The sequence below is a fragment of the Schistocerca nitens genome, chromosome 2 (assembly GCF_023898315.1).
Source record: "Schistocerca nitens isolate TAMUIC-IGC-003100 chromosome 2, iqSchNite1.1, whole genome shotgun sequence".
NCBI classification, from domain to species: Eukaryota; Metazoa; Arthropoda; class Insecta; order Orthoptera; family Acrididae; genus Schistocerca; species Schistocerca nitens.
Window position 1 is genome coordinate 34282782 of NC_064615.1, and position 16718 is coordinate 34299499.

Genomic DNA, 16718 nt, shown 5'->3' on the forward strand with positions numbered 1-16718 from the left:
ATTGTCAAATCTTTACAATTTGGTAAGGAAAGTTCTGGTAGAATGTAAACAATTTAACAATAAAAGAGGCCACATACTGAATAGTACATGCATTGAGTTGTCAAAACGTAGCTTTCAGACGAATCTTGTAATGAGGTGTAGTATACACATATATGCAAGGGCAAGAAATATTGGTTTGTTACAGCAGCTGAAATGAACAAATGTAGAGGGATGAGCATGGCTGAAATTAACTTCATTACCTCCGTCACCAATGTTTTTCAATCCATCTGTGAAATTGCGAGTAAACTTCAGATACCAAATTCCACACACAGTGGGTACAGTGAAACAATGAAAATGACACGGAGATGAATGTTTTGCTCTATGTAAAATAAAGCTACCTGCTGTTTAATACTGCATTAAATGTTTTACAGAGCTGAACAGCAACCTTCATTAGGATTTATGTGATTACATTTCAGTACAATTTAAAAAGTTAATGCACAACTCAATCACCCACTGTGATGCCTGCAAGTTACAGTGCACAAACTGATTACCACAGCACAACAAAGGTTGTAACAATACTGATAAATTTAGCACATAGTCAGAAGGTGGGAAGTACATCAGAATCTTCCAAACTATATATATGTAGAAGAGAATTTAACACATTTTGATGCTTTTTAAATAATTAAGTCCACCAATATTGGCTCTGTAGGTCACCAAAAATCTTTGAGGCAAGCAAATAAATAACATGGTGAATTTCAGTTGCTTTCAATTAGTAGTATCTCATGAAAAAAAAATCAAGGAGCTTATCAGTCCATATATCAGGTAATAAAATTTGTTGTCAATCATTCAGTCCATTTGAAAAGAAACTGTAATTTCTATAGTTACAGAAGCAGATACAAAAATTACTTTAAGTACAGTTGAATAAAACTGAAAAAAATTACCAACTGGTTGACTAATGTTCCAAAATAATTAGCAGGAAAGTTAGCTATAAAAGAAAATTGAAAATGCTTTTCAGTACAGTATTTTCTATTCTGCTGGTGAATTTTCATTTAGAAAGTATTAAGATATAGTGTTTCCTCTTCTTCCCGTTCAACTCTTCTGAGAGAAGGACCCACAGGCTCCGAAAGCGTGCAAATTTCAGCATCTTTATACGTGTGTACTCCTGCTGCCACTCGATGAATAGATTTTATATCTATACAATTACATTATATTTTCAAAAATTATGTTCATTGATATATAACTCAAGTATTGTTTCTGATGTTTAAGCATTATCATGCAGTCACACACAAAATTAAATTATGCCCAGCAAGGTCTAAACTGTCTTATTGCACACTGTTACAACATGTAGTACAATTGATCGATGGAACATGTAATTATCTAGTATAGTAGCATGAGTGTGCACGTCCATGTGTGTACACACACACACACACACACACACACACACACACAAAAGATCGTGTGCGCAAGCTCATGCCATGGGGGGTACAAGAAGTAGAAAAGATAGAACTGAAAAAGAAGCAAGAGAAAGTGGCCTCAAGAACAAAGTAAATAAAACAAGAATGAAAACAAAACCAAGCAACAACGGAACAGGAATATAAAAGGAAGAGAAGGAGCAGGTCATGAGATTGAGCCTGCAGTCACATTATGAAAAAGGTCCCAACAAAATGTGATGAAAGTTTTGCCAAGATTTTTAAAGGTAGGAAATGATCATCATTTGATCTCTCAGTTGCAAGGGCAGAAATAAATGTGAAGTACACAAGGATTGATGGACTAGAAGATATACAATATTGGGGGAAGCGGAAGGAAGAGAAAAAGAAGGTAAAAGAACAAAAACACCTTAACTTGTAACAGACAGCTGTTTGAAGAAGCATGCAAGGTAAAAAAAAGTGTATTCTGGAATAGAAATGATGATGAGCGATTGGGAAATCTAAAGAATAAAATAAATAAATGTCAAAACAAAGTTCACATTATGTTGAGAGCCAAATATATGAAAGGAACATATTCTGACAGCGCCAACAACTAGCAAACAATAGACAAATCTATGCTTATCTAGAAATACGCACCTCATTGTAGAAAAAGTGTACTGTATGAGCATTTAGTTTCAATGAGAGGGTCTTCAGAAATGATATATAGTAAGCCATAACTTCTTCATCAGAGAAATCAAATTTGTGAACTATAATTGAATTTACATGGTTATTGCTCAGAAGGTAATCTGAAAATAAAATTTCAATAACAGTTAGCTTATTTTTTTACATCACTCTATTATTCACAAAAATAGTCAACATTCAAATGACATAAGCGTACAACAATTAGTTCTTAAAAATTATTAAGTATGAATTTTTTAAGAACTCAGGCGGGAACAAGTAACTCCCAAATAAATCTATGCCAAATCTAAATGTCACAATGTTGAGAAATGAACAACTGTGTGATTCAAGGTACGTCTGCAGGGGGGGAGGGGGGGGGGGGGGGGAGAGGCGGGCAGAGGGTGTATACATATGTATTAACAATTAGAAAAAATAGTTTGTGTAAACAACACCTATTTATCACAGGTATAAGATAGCAGTGCCATGGGAATGACATACGAAAATAAACATAACTCCGACACATCTGGAGCTATTAAAACCAAACTAGGTACACATGACTCCCTATAGTGGGAAAAAATACTGTGAGGTAAGACACACACACACATCCCCAGTGGCAGAATAAGTTAGCCACTTGGAAATGTACAAAATTAATTAAACATGATCAGTATTAATGTTGAATAAACCGTTAGTTCAAGTGGTACTGCAACTTTCATTTCATCCACCAATATAGTTGCACAACCATATTACACCTCAGCCAGGAAAAGTTTTAATTCCCACAGATGGAGAATGCATGGCTCCACTCCTCTTAGTTCAGAACTAAAGGCATCTTTTTCTCTTTGAAATTTGAAATCACTGCCTCAGCTGTTACCTAACAAACTCATTTAGCCACTTTACATTCCGCACGTCCAGGGCCTCGCTGCGATGGAACACTTCCTTTCACGCCGATCACCTGCCACCCTACCTAAAACCTCTTTCCTCATCACCTCAGCCAGCTTCATCTTGACCCACAACTTCTTCACTTTTGAAGGCCAGACATACCAACAATTAAAGGGAACAGCCATGGGTACCAGGATGGCTCCCTCGTACGCCAACCTATTCATGGGTCGCTTAGAGGAAGCCTTCTTGGTTACCCAGGCCTGCCAACCCAAAGTTTGGTACAGATTTATTGATGACATCTTCATGATCTGGACTCACAGTGAAGAAGAACTTCAGAATTTCCTCTCCAACCTCAATTCCTTTGGTTCCATCAGATTCACCTGGTCCTACTCCAAATCCCATGCCACTTTCCTTGACGTTGACCTCCACCTGTCCAATGGCCAGCTTCACACGTCCCTCCACATCAAACCCACCAACAAGCAACAGTACCTCCATTATGACAGCTGCCACCCATTCCACATCAAACGGTCCCTTCCCTACAGCCTAGGTCTTCGTGGCAAACGAATCTGCTCCAGTCCGGAATCCCTGAACCATTACACCAACAACCTGACAACAGCTTTCGCATCTCGCAACTACCCTCCCGACCTGGTACAGAAGCAAATAACCAGAGCCACTTCCTCATCTCCTCAAACCCAGAATCCCCCACAGAAGAACCCCAAAAGTGCCCCACTTGTGACAGGATACTTTCCGGGACTGGACCAGACTCTGAATGTGGCTCTCCAGCAGGGATACGACTTCCTCAAATCCTGCCCTGAAATGAGATCCATCCTTCATGAAATCCTCCCCACTCCACCAAGAGTGTCTTTCCGCCGTCCACCTAACCTACGTAACCTGTTAGTTCATCCCTATGAAATCCCCAAACCACCTTCCCTACCCTCTGGTTCCTACCCTTGTAACCGCCCCCGGTGTAAAACTTGTCCCATGCACCCTCCCACCACCACCTACTCCAGTCCTGTAACCCGGAAGGTGTACACGATCAAAGGCAGAGCCACATGTAAAAGCACCCACGTGATTTACCAACTGACCTGCCTACACTGTGATGCATTCTATGTGGGAATGACCAGCAACCATCTGTCCATTCGCATGAATGGACACAGGCAGACAGTGTTTGTTGGTAATGAGGATCACCCTGTGGCTAAACATGCCTTGGTGCACGGCCAGCACATCTTGGCACAGTGTTACACTGTCCGGGTTATCTGGATACTTCCCACCAACACCAACCTATCCGAACTCCGGAGATGGGAACTTGCTCTTCAACATATCCTCTCTTCCCGTTACCCACCAGGCCTCAATCTCCGCTAATTTCAAGTTGCCGCCACTCATACCTCACCTGTCATTCAACATCATCTTTGCCTCTTCACTTCCGCCTCGACTGACATCTCTGCCCAAACCCTTTGTCTTTAAATATGTCTGCTTGTGTCTGTATATGTGTGGATGGATATGTGTGTGTGTGTGTGTGTGTGTGTGTGTGTGTGTGAGTGTATACCTGTCCTTTTTTCCCCCTAAGGTAAGTCTTTCCGCTCCCGGGATTGGAATGACTCCTTACCCTCTCCCTTAAAACCCACATCCTTTCGTCTTTCCCTCTCCTTCCCCTCTTTCCTGATGAGGCAACAGTTTGTTGCGAAAGCTTGAATTTTGTGTGTGTGTTTGTTTGTGTGTCTATCGACCTGCCAGCGCTTTCGTTCGGTAAGTCACATCATCTTTGTTTTTACATATAACTAAATAAATACATAGTCATATGACTTCCAGGCTCAATCAAGCATCTACACTGAAGAGCCAAAGAAACTGGTACACCTGCCTAATATCATGTAGGGCCCCCGCAAGCAGGCAGAAGTGCCACAACATGACGTGACATGGGCTAAACTAATTTCTGAAGTAGTGCTTGAGGGAATTGACACCATGAATCCTGCAGGGCTGTCCATAAATCTGTAAGACTGTGAGGGGGTGGAGATCTGTTCTGAACAACATGTTGCAAGACATCCCAGATATGCTCAATAATGTTCATGTCTGGGGAGTTTGATGGGCAACAGAAATGTTTAAACTCAGACGAGTGTTCCTGGAGCCACTGTATAGCAATTCTGAACATGTGGGGTGTCACACACTCTTGCTGGAATTGCCCAAGTCCATTGGAATGCACAATGGATGCAGATGATCAGACAGGATGCTTATGTACATGTAACGTGGCAAAGTCATATCTAGATGTATCAGGAGTCCCAAATCACTCCCACTGCACATGCCCCACACCATTACAGAGCCTCCACCAGCTTGAACAGTCCCATGCAGAGTCCATGGATCCATAGGTAGTCTCCATACCCCTACACATCCATCCGCTCTGTACAATTTGAAATGAGACTCGCCCGACCAGGCAACACGTTTCCAGTCATCAACAGTCCAGTGTAGGTGTTGATGGGGCCCAGGCAAAGCTTAAAGCTTTGTGTCATGCAGTCATCAAGAGCAAACAAGTGGGCCTTCAGCTCCGAAAGCCCATATTGATGAGATTTCATTGAATGGTTCACATCCTGACACTTGTTAATGGCCCACCATTGAAATCTGCAGCAATTTGCAGAAGGGTTGCATTTCTGTTATGTTGAACAATTCCTTCAGATGTTGTTCGTCCCATTCTTGCAGGATCTTTTTCCAGTTGCAGTATTATCAGAGATTTGGTGTTTTACCAGATTCCTCATATTCATGGTACACTCATGAAATGGTCATATGGGAAAATCCCCACTACACTGCTACCTCGGACATGCTGTGTCCCACCACTCAAGTGCCGTCTACAACAGCATGTTCAAACTCACTTAAATATTGTTAACCCGCCATTGTAGCAGCAGTAACCGGTCAACAACTGCAAGAGACACTTGTTGTCTTATACAGCTGTTGCCAACTGCAACACCATATTCTGTCTGTTTACATATCTCTGTACTTGAATACATATGCCTATACCAGTTTCTTTGGCACTTCAGTGTATTTTTTTGCCACTCTGATGGCTTGTTTGTCACTGACACAGCTTAATTAACCAAGCAACTTCTCATTTGGCATCACAAGGTGGAGAGTTAACCCCATACCAGAACTGCTCTTCTTACAAAAGACTGATTTTATCACCATGAATTGAAATCACGACTTCTGCATTAGTAGCTAGCGGTGCGGCCACTGGACCAGAAAGGTGATCTATTTTGTGACTTTCCACATTACGTAAGATGAAGAATTTGAAAGAACAATATTTTTGCTAATAATAGTTCTAGATAATGATTTGTCCTTTCCAAACACCCTGCCAGCTTACTTTCGTACTGTTAAAAAAAGTACATGACAGCAATTGTCCTTAGCACTCTGGTTCCAATAATTAAATTATCACACAAGTAAATAACCCTTTCCGAGACACAATAGTAGTAGTAATGATAATAATAAACAGAAATATACTTAAAATATAAATACAAAACTTTCTGTCAAAATTACACATGGTGTTAGAAACCTGAATATTTTATAGCTTGGCTGTTAGTATATGCCTAAGGAACATCCTTCCAAACAGCTTTGATAGAAACTGGGAAGGGAGGAAAACAATTTAGTAAGGGCTGGACACTTTTAGTGCCATTGATCAAACTGTGTGCATTCTACCAAAATGTGGTATATGGATGTTTGTGTGCCACAATTAATGCACACTGACTGTCATCTGGCCAAATAAAGAATTCATTCATCAAGAAAAGTGTTCTTTCCGAAAGGAAGTAAGTAGCTACATTATTTTTCACCTACCACAACTTCTTGTTCCTCGCTCCTTGCCACTTGTCCTCTAATTAAAATATGGCCCTATGCCTCAACAGCAGGATCTACACTTGAAGTCTGATATTACACAGTGCTACAATGGGTACACCAAATGCCTTCAGAAAAGTATTGTGTGTCAGACAAACTAGATGACTGATTTCTCCATCAAGTACATGGACTGAATGGCACATAATGCAGTCACAGAATTGTAGCAAACAGGAATTTTGTTGTTGAATCTGTCATATCTGCCTCAATGTCTTCAACATTATACGAACCTCTGCATTGAGCAGAGTGAATTCATTTGGGATCAGATCTTGAAAACGTGATCAGGACAAGCCTCACAGTGGCCAAAGTTGCCCCTTTACTTAGATAAACCAGTATGGATTTGTCAAAAAATTAGGTGCTTGCAAAAGTCACAAAAGCTAGTAGACTGCAGTTCTTTCTGCGGATGTGATGTTAGTTTCCATGTTGCGGGATTTGAAGAACAATGGTGATGAAAAGGTTTGCATTTACAAGGTTCATGAAAGTTATCGGGATTATTCAGGGGGAATGGGGGTGAACCACGTTTAGACGGAGGACTAAATTGAGTAAGACAGGGTTCAATATTGGTTTTTGATCAAGTCTAATTGGTATGTCTGGTGGTGAAAAACTGTTTCCAATATAAAAAAGTTTCTGTATCACTAGCCAAAACTCAGTTCCACCTACTGGTCTTGCATTTGCTAGCACATGGAATTCCTCCAAATGGCCTGACCACCAAATTATCCTTCTATGGCTGCAACGCATCCTTCCATAATGAACTCTACCTTTTTTTTTTTTTAATTCCGCAACCCTCACCAACCTAGTGTTACAAAACTATATTGCTAATTATTCCATTACATAAAACCAAATAACTCAAGCCAAGCCCCCTTGCACTACCTCTGCTCCATCAGTAAAGTGCTCCCACTCTGCTAATCCACAATGCCTGCAGTTCATACCCCAGATTAAAACCCCTGCCCTAATCGAACTAGAGAAGCATGAACAATGCCACCTCAAATTGTCCAATCTATCCACCTCATACTTCCTCCTTGGACTACTGCTTACCACCACTTCACTCAAACCTTCCCCACATTCCCTCATTGTCATCATCAAATACTGCCTTGTGGACCTACTACGTGTTTTCCCCCCTAACCCTACCAGTCACCCACACCTCAAAACCAATACTGAACCTTCTCTTACTCAGTTTATTCCTCCATCTAACTGCAACCCATCCCGCTCCCCTCCTCCTGAATAATCACCTAATAGCTTTCCTGAGTTTTCTAGACTCAAACTTTGCATCACCATCAATCCCCAACCCCTCAAGATAGAAACTGGCTTCCTCTGCACAAAAATCTGCAATCCACCATCTAAAACTTGATATTGACCACAAAATTTCACCATTGTGGTTTTGTATTTCAGGGCTCTGACAGATGTCAGACACATCCACCTACAAGCCCTGCTACAGTGATTCCAAAAATCCAACACAATCTCCAGTTTCTCCTCAGACCCCTAAATTCATTCCAGAACGTCTCCCCTGAGGCTATCTCCCTTCTCACTTCCCACCACTAACCACATCCTACCTTTTACATGCTTCCTAAAATACACAAACCCAGCCACCCAATCAGCTCCACTGCCACTGCATACTGAGTCTCCACAGAGAGAATATTACTGTAGTGTTTTGTTTTGTTTTAGGGCACAAAAACAACTAGGGTCATACATGCCCATGTCAGAGCCGTAGAATACAAAGAAGAAAAAAAAGAAAAGAAAAGAAAGAAAAGGAGCTGAAAACAACTACACATTAAGCCCAATCAACGTAAGAAAAGAAATCTAAAAACAGGAACTTGGAGAAAGGCGCATAGAATATGAGACAGAGAAATGGAGGTCCTGAACTAAAGATTAAATGTCCTTCACCTTATTGCTACAATGGATAAAGAGTAACATGCGTTCGACGTCCTGCAAGTAATTCGCTAAAATGACCGATAACTCGAACAGCAAACATAAATGAGAATGTAAGTGGTTAAAAAAGGACATTCCATCAGGAAATGGTGAACCATCAAAGGTTGACGGCAATTAGCATGAAGTGGTGTGGGAGCACCAAATGACAATGGCTAAATAGACAGTGCCCAATACACAACGTAGCTAAAATTTTCTCCTCACAGCGAGAGGGCTGAGAGAAGGTCGTCCAAGCTGCTGGGAGGGGCTTAATTCCCTGGAGCTTGCTCCCATGAAGGGAGGACCAGTAGTGATGCCAAAGTGACACCACTTGCTGACAGACAGCAACACAGAGATCATCGGAGGGAATGAAAGAACTAGCGGGCCGAGGTATGAGGACTGTAGCCTAGGCAGCAGCATCAGTGGCCCCGTTGCCCATCACACTGACATGACCAGGAACCCAGATAAACATCACAGTGGCTCCATCAAGAGTGAACAAGTGACAGCTTTTCTGGACCCGTTGTACTAAGGGATGGACGGTGAACAGCACACAGAGGCTCTGAAGGGCACGGAGAGTTGGAGCTGATGACATAACTGAAAAGCCTGTGTCTCCTGGTGTATTGTGTGGCCTGACACAGGGCGAAGAGCTCTGCTGTAAATACTGACCAGGGTTCCAGAAGTCGATACCGAAAATCGTTGGTGCCAATGATGAAGGCACACTCGACACCAAGGTCCGTCCAAGAGCCATCGGTGTACACAAAGGTATTATATCATGAAGTTCCTTGCAAACGTCATTAAACTTACGACAATAGAGCAAGGCTCGAGTAGTGTTCTTTGGAAGCAGATGAAGGCCAAGATGAAAACGGGCTGCTGCACTCATCGGGAAAGTGGCAGGTGAAGTTAAGCTGTCGGAGCAAGAACTGAAAGCGAACTCCAGGAGGTACCAGAGAAGAGCTTCTGCATACAGACTCTCAACCAGGCTAGCGTAAAAGGTGTCAGTGGCCAAAGGGATGCCATGAGATGGTGGAAAGTATTGTGATGACGTAAGAGCGATGGATGTGAAGATGCCTAAACAAAACACCCAATAAACAAAGGAACCATACAAATGGAGGAGGGTGGTCCAATCCACTCCCAGGAGGTACTGCTGAGGAAATGTAGACACTGAGGGACCACATACAGCGGGCAGCCAGGTAAGACACATGGGAAGGCCAAGAAAGTTTCCTATTGAGCATGTGCCCTGGGAATTTCATGGTTTCAACGAACGGAAGAGCAACAGGCCCAAGATGTAAAGATGGTGGAAGAAATGAACTGCACTGCCAAAAATTCATACAAACGGTTTTGTCAGTGGAAAAGCAAAAGCCATTGTCAATGCTCTAAGAGTAAAGATGATCGAGACATTGCCGAAGACGTTGCTCAATGAGACAAGTCTGTGGAGGACTGAAATAGATCACAAAATCTGTCAATGAAAATGGAGCTGGAGATGCCTGTCGGGAGCCAGGCCATCATAGAGTTAACAGCAATAGCAAAGAGGACAATGCTCTGGACAGAACCCTGAGGCACACTGTTTTCCTGGACAAAGGTGTCCGACAAGGCAGACCCACACTTACCTTGAAAACTTGGTCTTTTAAAAGTTTCTAAATAAAACAGGGCATGCAGCTACTGAATCTCACATGTAGAGAGTACGGAGGATACCAATAACCAAGCAGGTATTCTACACTTTCTCTAAATTGAAAAACATGGCCAGTCTGGTATTTCCACAGAAAGCCATTCGTGACATGGATTGACTAAGTGACAAGATGGTCAACTGCAGAATGGCACATTCAAAGTCTATAGTGTGCAGTTTTCATAAATTGCAAGACTTTGAGCCACCATACCAGCCTGGCACAAATCATACATTCCATCACCTTGCAAACCCAGCCAGTGAGAAAAATACGGCAATAATTAGAAGTAAGGTATTTTTCCTTAGGTATGAGTATGACAGTGACTTCACATGAGCATCTGGGAAACATTCCCTCTGCCCAGATGCGATTGTACATATGAAGGAGAAGACGCTTGCCCGCAAAAGAAACGTTTTGCAACATCTGGCTGTGAACATCATCCGGCCCTGTGGTGGAGGATCAGGATGAAGTGAGAATGTGATCTAGGTTTCACATAGTAAAGGTGGCATTGAAGCACTCGTGATTCTGAGAAGAGAAGGGTATTGCCTGAGCCATCTCCACTTGTTTCCAATGGAGGAAGGCAGGGTGATAGTGAATGGAGTTCAAAATCTCCGCAAAAAAGCAGCCCAAGGTGTTGGAGATAGCAATAGGGTCCACTATGACATCATCTGCTATGGTCAGGCTAGAAATTGTGTAATGGACCTTGGTCCCATAGAGCTGCTGGAGGATGGCCCACAGAACTGAAGAGGGAGTGGAACTGTTACAAGAACTGGTAAAGGAAATCCAGCTAGCTTTTTTACTACCCTAAAGTACACGACGACACTGTGTATGCATCTGTTTATAACGAAAGCAGTTTTCCATCATAGGGTGACTGTTAAAAATGCAGAGACCATGTCTACACGTAAAATGCATCACAACCCGCCTCAGTCCACCAAGAAACCAAGACATGGCATGGTAAAGAGGAAGTGCAAGGATGGTATGTTCTACGGTGGTAAGGATAATGTTTGTAAGATATTCCATCTGGTCATCACAACTGGGGAAATTTTGTTATTCAAAGGGTGCCAGGGAGAAGTAAAGCCTCCAGGTTGGCCTTAGTAAGCTGCCATTTGGGTGTGTACGCAGATGGGGTAGGAGTCAGAAAATGGACAGCACATGGGAAATGGTCACTCGAGTACGTGTCAGAGAGAATGGACCACTCAATAAGATGGGCAAGCTGTACAGCACAGAAGGAGAGGTCCAAATGGGAATAGGCATGCATAGAGTCTGAAACGAATCTGGGTGCTCCCATGTTAAGGCAGGCAAGGTTAAGATGATTGAGAAGATCAGCCAAGAGGGCACCTCTCGGACAGGTTCTGGAAGAGCTCCAAACAGGGTGGTGTGCATTAAATACACCGAGCAGCAGGAAAGGACGAGAGAAGTGTGCCCTGGTGACACCAAATGACGGCAAGATTTAAATGGTACAAAGAGGAAAGGTCAAGTGAGAAAGGAAAATGCAGACTGCAACAGCTTGAAGCCAGGTAGTCAGGGAGATAGGTTGACTATGAAAGTCATCCCAGATAAGCAGCATGACTCCCCCATGAGGTGGAATGCCATCCTTGGTAGGGGTAGGTGGGGTGGGGAGTCAAAGCAGACCAGGAAGAAATGCAAGAGCTCAAAAGTGGTCGTGAGGATGCAATTTTGTTTCCTGGAGGCAGAGAACAAGTGGAAACCAAGATTCCAAGAGCTGCCATAAGTCCTCTTTGTTGGATCAAAGGCCACAAGTGTTCCATTGGAGGAGAATCATGGCAGAAAAAAAAGGAGGAGGAAAAATAATGGAGTGTCACCTTGTTGGCTGCCAAGTGCCAGCCTTCAAAGACTCACTACTATAGCATGCAGAGGCTGGAGGATCCTGTTACACAAGATCTCGAGGAACATCGGCATTCTCCTGTCGGTTTTCAGAGTCCAGGGCAGAAAAATGGCTGGCAGTGCACACCAGTGACATGGAGGTCAACACAGAGGTCGAACAGGTGAAGGTATCACGTGGCGATACCATCGAAGAGGATCTCTGAGTCACTGAAGGAGAAAACCATTTGCCTTTGTTTGATTTCTTGGAGCCTTTCCAGTTGGCAGAGGAAGACTCAGATGTTTGTTGGCTGGAGGGATGTAACAAGTTTCGCAGGAGTATTCCTTCTGTCCATTCAGGCCTGCCAGTTGTGTAGCAGGTGACTTTGCCCTGTGAGGCGAAAGTTTTGTAGCTTGTTGCATAGCTGGAGGAGGAGACAGGTTTGCTGTCATGACACTGGGTGTTTTTACAACCGCGGTGCTGAATTTGAGGTTGCATGTCTGCATGGCCATGTCCTTCATGCAGTGAGATGTAGCAAGAACAACACTGTTAAGTGCCAGATGGTAGAATGCACAGTTTCTGACTAGCCAACCACTTGCGAGTGACCGGTAAGGCACTTTTTCATTCACCTGGATCTCCTGGATGGCCCGCTCATCAAGGTACACAGGACAATCTTGGGAGGCAGCGACATGGTTGCCATTGCAATTGATACAGTGGGGAGGTGGGGGCAGAAAATCGCCATCATGAGCATCTCTACCACAAGTTAGACATTTAGCTGGCTGCTGACAGGACATTCAAGTGTGGTTGTTATGATCACACTTGGTAACAGTGCATCAGGTTCAGAATGTACGGTCAGACTGTGTTAACTTCATAGCCTGCTTTGATCTTTGACGGAAGCACAACTCTATCAAAAGTGAGAAAGAGAGTGCATGTGTGCACTAAGAATGCATCTTTTTCATCAGCTGATGGACTGCAATGAGATGCTGATCAGAGAGGTACATTTGGATTTCTGCCTTGGTGAGACCATCAAGCAGTCTAGTGTAGATAACACCACAGCAAGAATTCAGCTTTCGATGGGCCTTGACACGAACAGGATAGACATGGAGGAGCGAAGATGCAAGCAGTTGTTATACTTGAGAATCAGAAGTTGTCTCCACAAGCGAAGTGCCATTGTGTAAATGGGAGCAGGATTCCACAGGGCCGGCAACTGCATTAACACTTTTCTGCAAAATAAATGGATTTACCACACCAAAGAACTGACCAACTTCAGTACATGATACCACAAGGAATTGTGGTGCAGCTGGGAGGGTCTTTGAATCATTAGCCTTATTCCATTTACATTTTGTAGATGTTGACTGTGAAAATGATGATTGGTTCACTGTGAGAAAATCCACAATAACTGCCAGCGTCTCTGATGGCGCGCTCCTTCCAACTGGGGCCCTTCTCAGAGGGGACGCACCTACCTTAGGTGATTGTTCACACCTCCTGAACACCTGACAGAGGGACCAATCAGTAATTTGGGAAGGTAGCAGCACGGACAATCCCCCTCCCCTGGGCCTGGCCTGTACTAGGGGGTACGTTCAAAACCCTACCTGTTGACCCGGGGCTGGGAATTATGCGTTACCCAGTCACATGTTATGCGTCTGACGTGCGGGAGAGGAAGTGCACAGAGAGGAAGTAGAAAGTGAGGAATCTCAAACACCAAAGTGGAGGAAGAATAGGAGAAGGGGAATGAAAAGACAAAAAAGGAACGAAAAACAGTGGAGAGACTGTTCTGATATCAACTACTGAAAACGCTGAGTACATTTCCAGAAACATCCCAGACATGCTCCCCAAGGGAGGGGAAAAAGAAGAGCAAGAGGATAGACATGCAGCAAGGAAGGGAAGAGATGCTGCAAAGGCTGAGGCCCCATGGTAGCCAAGCACGAATCTGCCAATGACAGGCGAGCACCCTGGGGGAATTTACCCTGTGGATCAACAACTGCAGCCTATTACCTGTAAGTTACTCTCCTATATACAAGATACTAACCATTTCCTCTACTGACTCTCCACAGTTCCTGGCCCTTTATCACCCAATGCCACGATCATCACTATCAATGCCAACTTCCTCTACACTAATATCCCCAAATGGCCATAGCCTTGCCGACACTGAACACTATTATCAATAGCTCACACACTCCAGAGCCCCAACCTCCCTCCTGGTCACAACAACAATTATTGCTCCTATGAATGCATCATTTACAAACAAACTCCCAGTACAGTTGTCGGCACCCAAATGACACCATCCTACACGAATTATTTATAGTAACAAATAACCTAGGTGTGACAGTGCCACAAGTTGGTTTCTGAGAAAATAGCAGTACAAAGTACCGATTGGTTGACAGTAGTATTCACAAGTGGAACAGCAAAGAAAAGGAGTAGTTGTGATACAGAGTACCCTCTGCCATGCACCATATGGCGACTTGCGAAGTATGTTTGTAGACGTACCTGCAGAGGTAGGCCAAGTGCAATTGCCGAGACTGGTGGAGTTAGAAGTTTCATGTGACATGTCGAAAAGAAGGGAAATTGCTGCATGTGTCAAAGTCGCAGCATGAATCAGTATCATTTGGTACCCCTAGTGGCCAAGGACGACACCGAGTGCCCAACCTGACTTCCGGCCAAGTGTGCGAGCCAAACTGCAGCACCCTGCTGATAGCGGGGTGTGTAACGGGCTCAGAAGTCACAGTATGTCTAGGAATGTGCACACTTGCACCAATGCAGTTGTTTATGTCGGCTTCATCTGATGTAACTTGGGCTCAGAGCTCACAGCAGGTCTAGAAATGTGCATGCCTGCACCCAGGCAGTCCTTCCAGTGGGCTTCATCTGATGACTGGGGCAAAATTATATGCCAAGACTTCTTCAATGGGCATCTACTTGAGTGCTTTCCTCATTTGTCCCTTGGAAGTTCTAACCATTTGCTCTGCTTCTGTTTTTGATGCCAGTCATACACGGGCAATGGTCAGATGCTGTATTTCATTGCGTTGGCAGAATGTCTCATATTCTACCAAAACAAAATAGGGATCATTGTTGGGCAGGGAGGGGTTCCTCCCTCTATGGCGAAAATTGTAGCATGTGTGGTCATAAATGCGGCTCTTACCACATACGCAAAAATGGAGAGTGCATCCACCACCAGGAAACAAACTGCACTCTGAAAGAGCCAGTGAAGTTAATATGACCATCTCCCAGGTGTGTTCAGGATGAGACCATAGTAAAAAGATTTTTTTCTGTTGATGCTTGGTTGTGAGCACAAGTCTGACACATACACTCTGTGTGCTTGATTGTGTAATCAATTCCTGACCAATAAACATGGCATCAAGCAAAATTTTATCTCCTGCATTGGCAGCCCAAGTCAAGGCTTACAATTGCGGTTCGCGTCCGGTCCCTTCTGTCTGAAGTGGAGTCCTTCCCGTTACCACCTCCCCTTGAGGTCCATTCATGTACACCGTCATGGTGGCTTGTATGTACTAGCAGTAATTGAAGAATGATGGCACAGAGTGGAGGTGGAACAACAATGTGACATTCAGTATCCTATGTAGACAATAAAACCACTACGTGAACAACACTAAGCTTGTGTATCACAGCAAAATAATTTTGCAACACCAGATCTGATCCTTTTGGGAGAGACTCTGGCCAACCACTCTGCACTGCTGACACTACCTTAGGCTGGAGACAATCCTAACCAGTAGCAGCCCCTATTTCTAAAGTAATTGAAAATCTTGCAAGGTGTGGCAGAGTCCAGTCCAAGGCACATTGCTTCCCGGTGGTTAAACTCAATACTGGTGCCAGTGGGGAGGTATGATAATGCGTTGGCATTTGCACGCTGTGCAGTGAGATGAAAAATGTCACAATGATAACTTAGGAACAATGCCCAATATTACAAATGTGTGCCATTTTCTATGGCACGTGGGAACAGGGATACAAAGAGAAATGAGGACTGATTGGTTGGTTGGTTTAAAAGAGGGGGGGAGGGACAAAACTGCTAGGTCATCAGTCACTCGTTCCGATTAAAATAATTCCACAAGGGTGGGAGTAAAATAATCGAGACATACAAAACACAGCTGGAAGAAAGGAGAAAACCACAAGAATGACAGGTCAACAAACACTAAAATGGACAAAATTGGAGAGAAAAAAAAAAAAACAGAAAGATGCAAGAAACATGTAGAAGAGATCAAAACAAGAGAGCAGATTACCACTGCTGACTGACCATGAGAATAAAAAGGAGAAGCCAGCCACTGTGTAACACATTAAAACCTACACCCTAAAAGCACTAGGGTGGAGGATACAAAGGGACACAGGACATGCGCTTAAACTTAGATCAAATGATAAAACCCACCTTCACGAATAAAACGTAAAATTAAAGCTGCTGTTGAGGCACTGTTGCCTAACACTAAGGTAGGGTGCTGGGAAAGTTAAAAGCCCGCTGCAGGGTGGCTAAAATTAGGCAGTCCACCAAGAGGTGGACGACTGTCATTGGTGAGCCACAGCAACAACGAGGTG

At 43.5% G+C, this 16718-nt stretch overlaps 1 protein-coding gene across 3 annotated transcripts in view; it reads right to left on the reverse strand.

The window, feature by feature from the left end:
- LOC126235695 (protein CLEC16A homolog) overlaps positions 1 to 16718 on the reverse strand; it is a 264873-nt gene that overhangs the window by 229946 nt on the left and 18209 nt on the right. For all 3 annotated transcript variants that reach the window (XM_049944445.1, XM_049944444.1, XM_049944446.1), the window contains exon 4: positions 2043 to 2191. In XM_049944445.1, coding sequence (XP_049800402.1) covers positions 2043 to 2191 — 149 coding nt within the window. The remainder of the gene's footprint in view (positions 1 to 2042; positions 2192 to 16718) is intronic.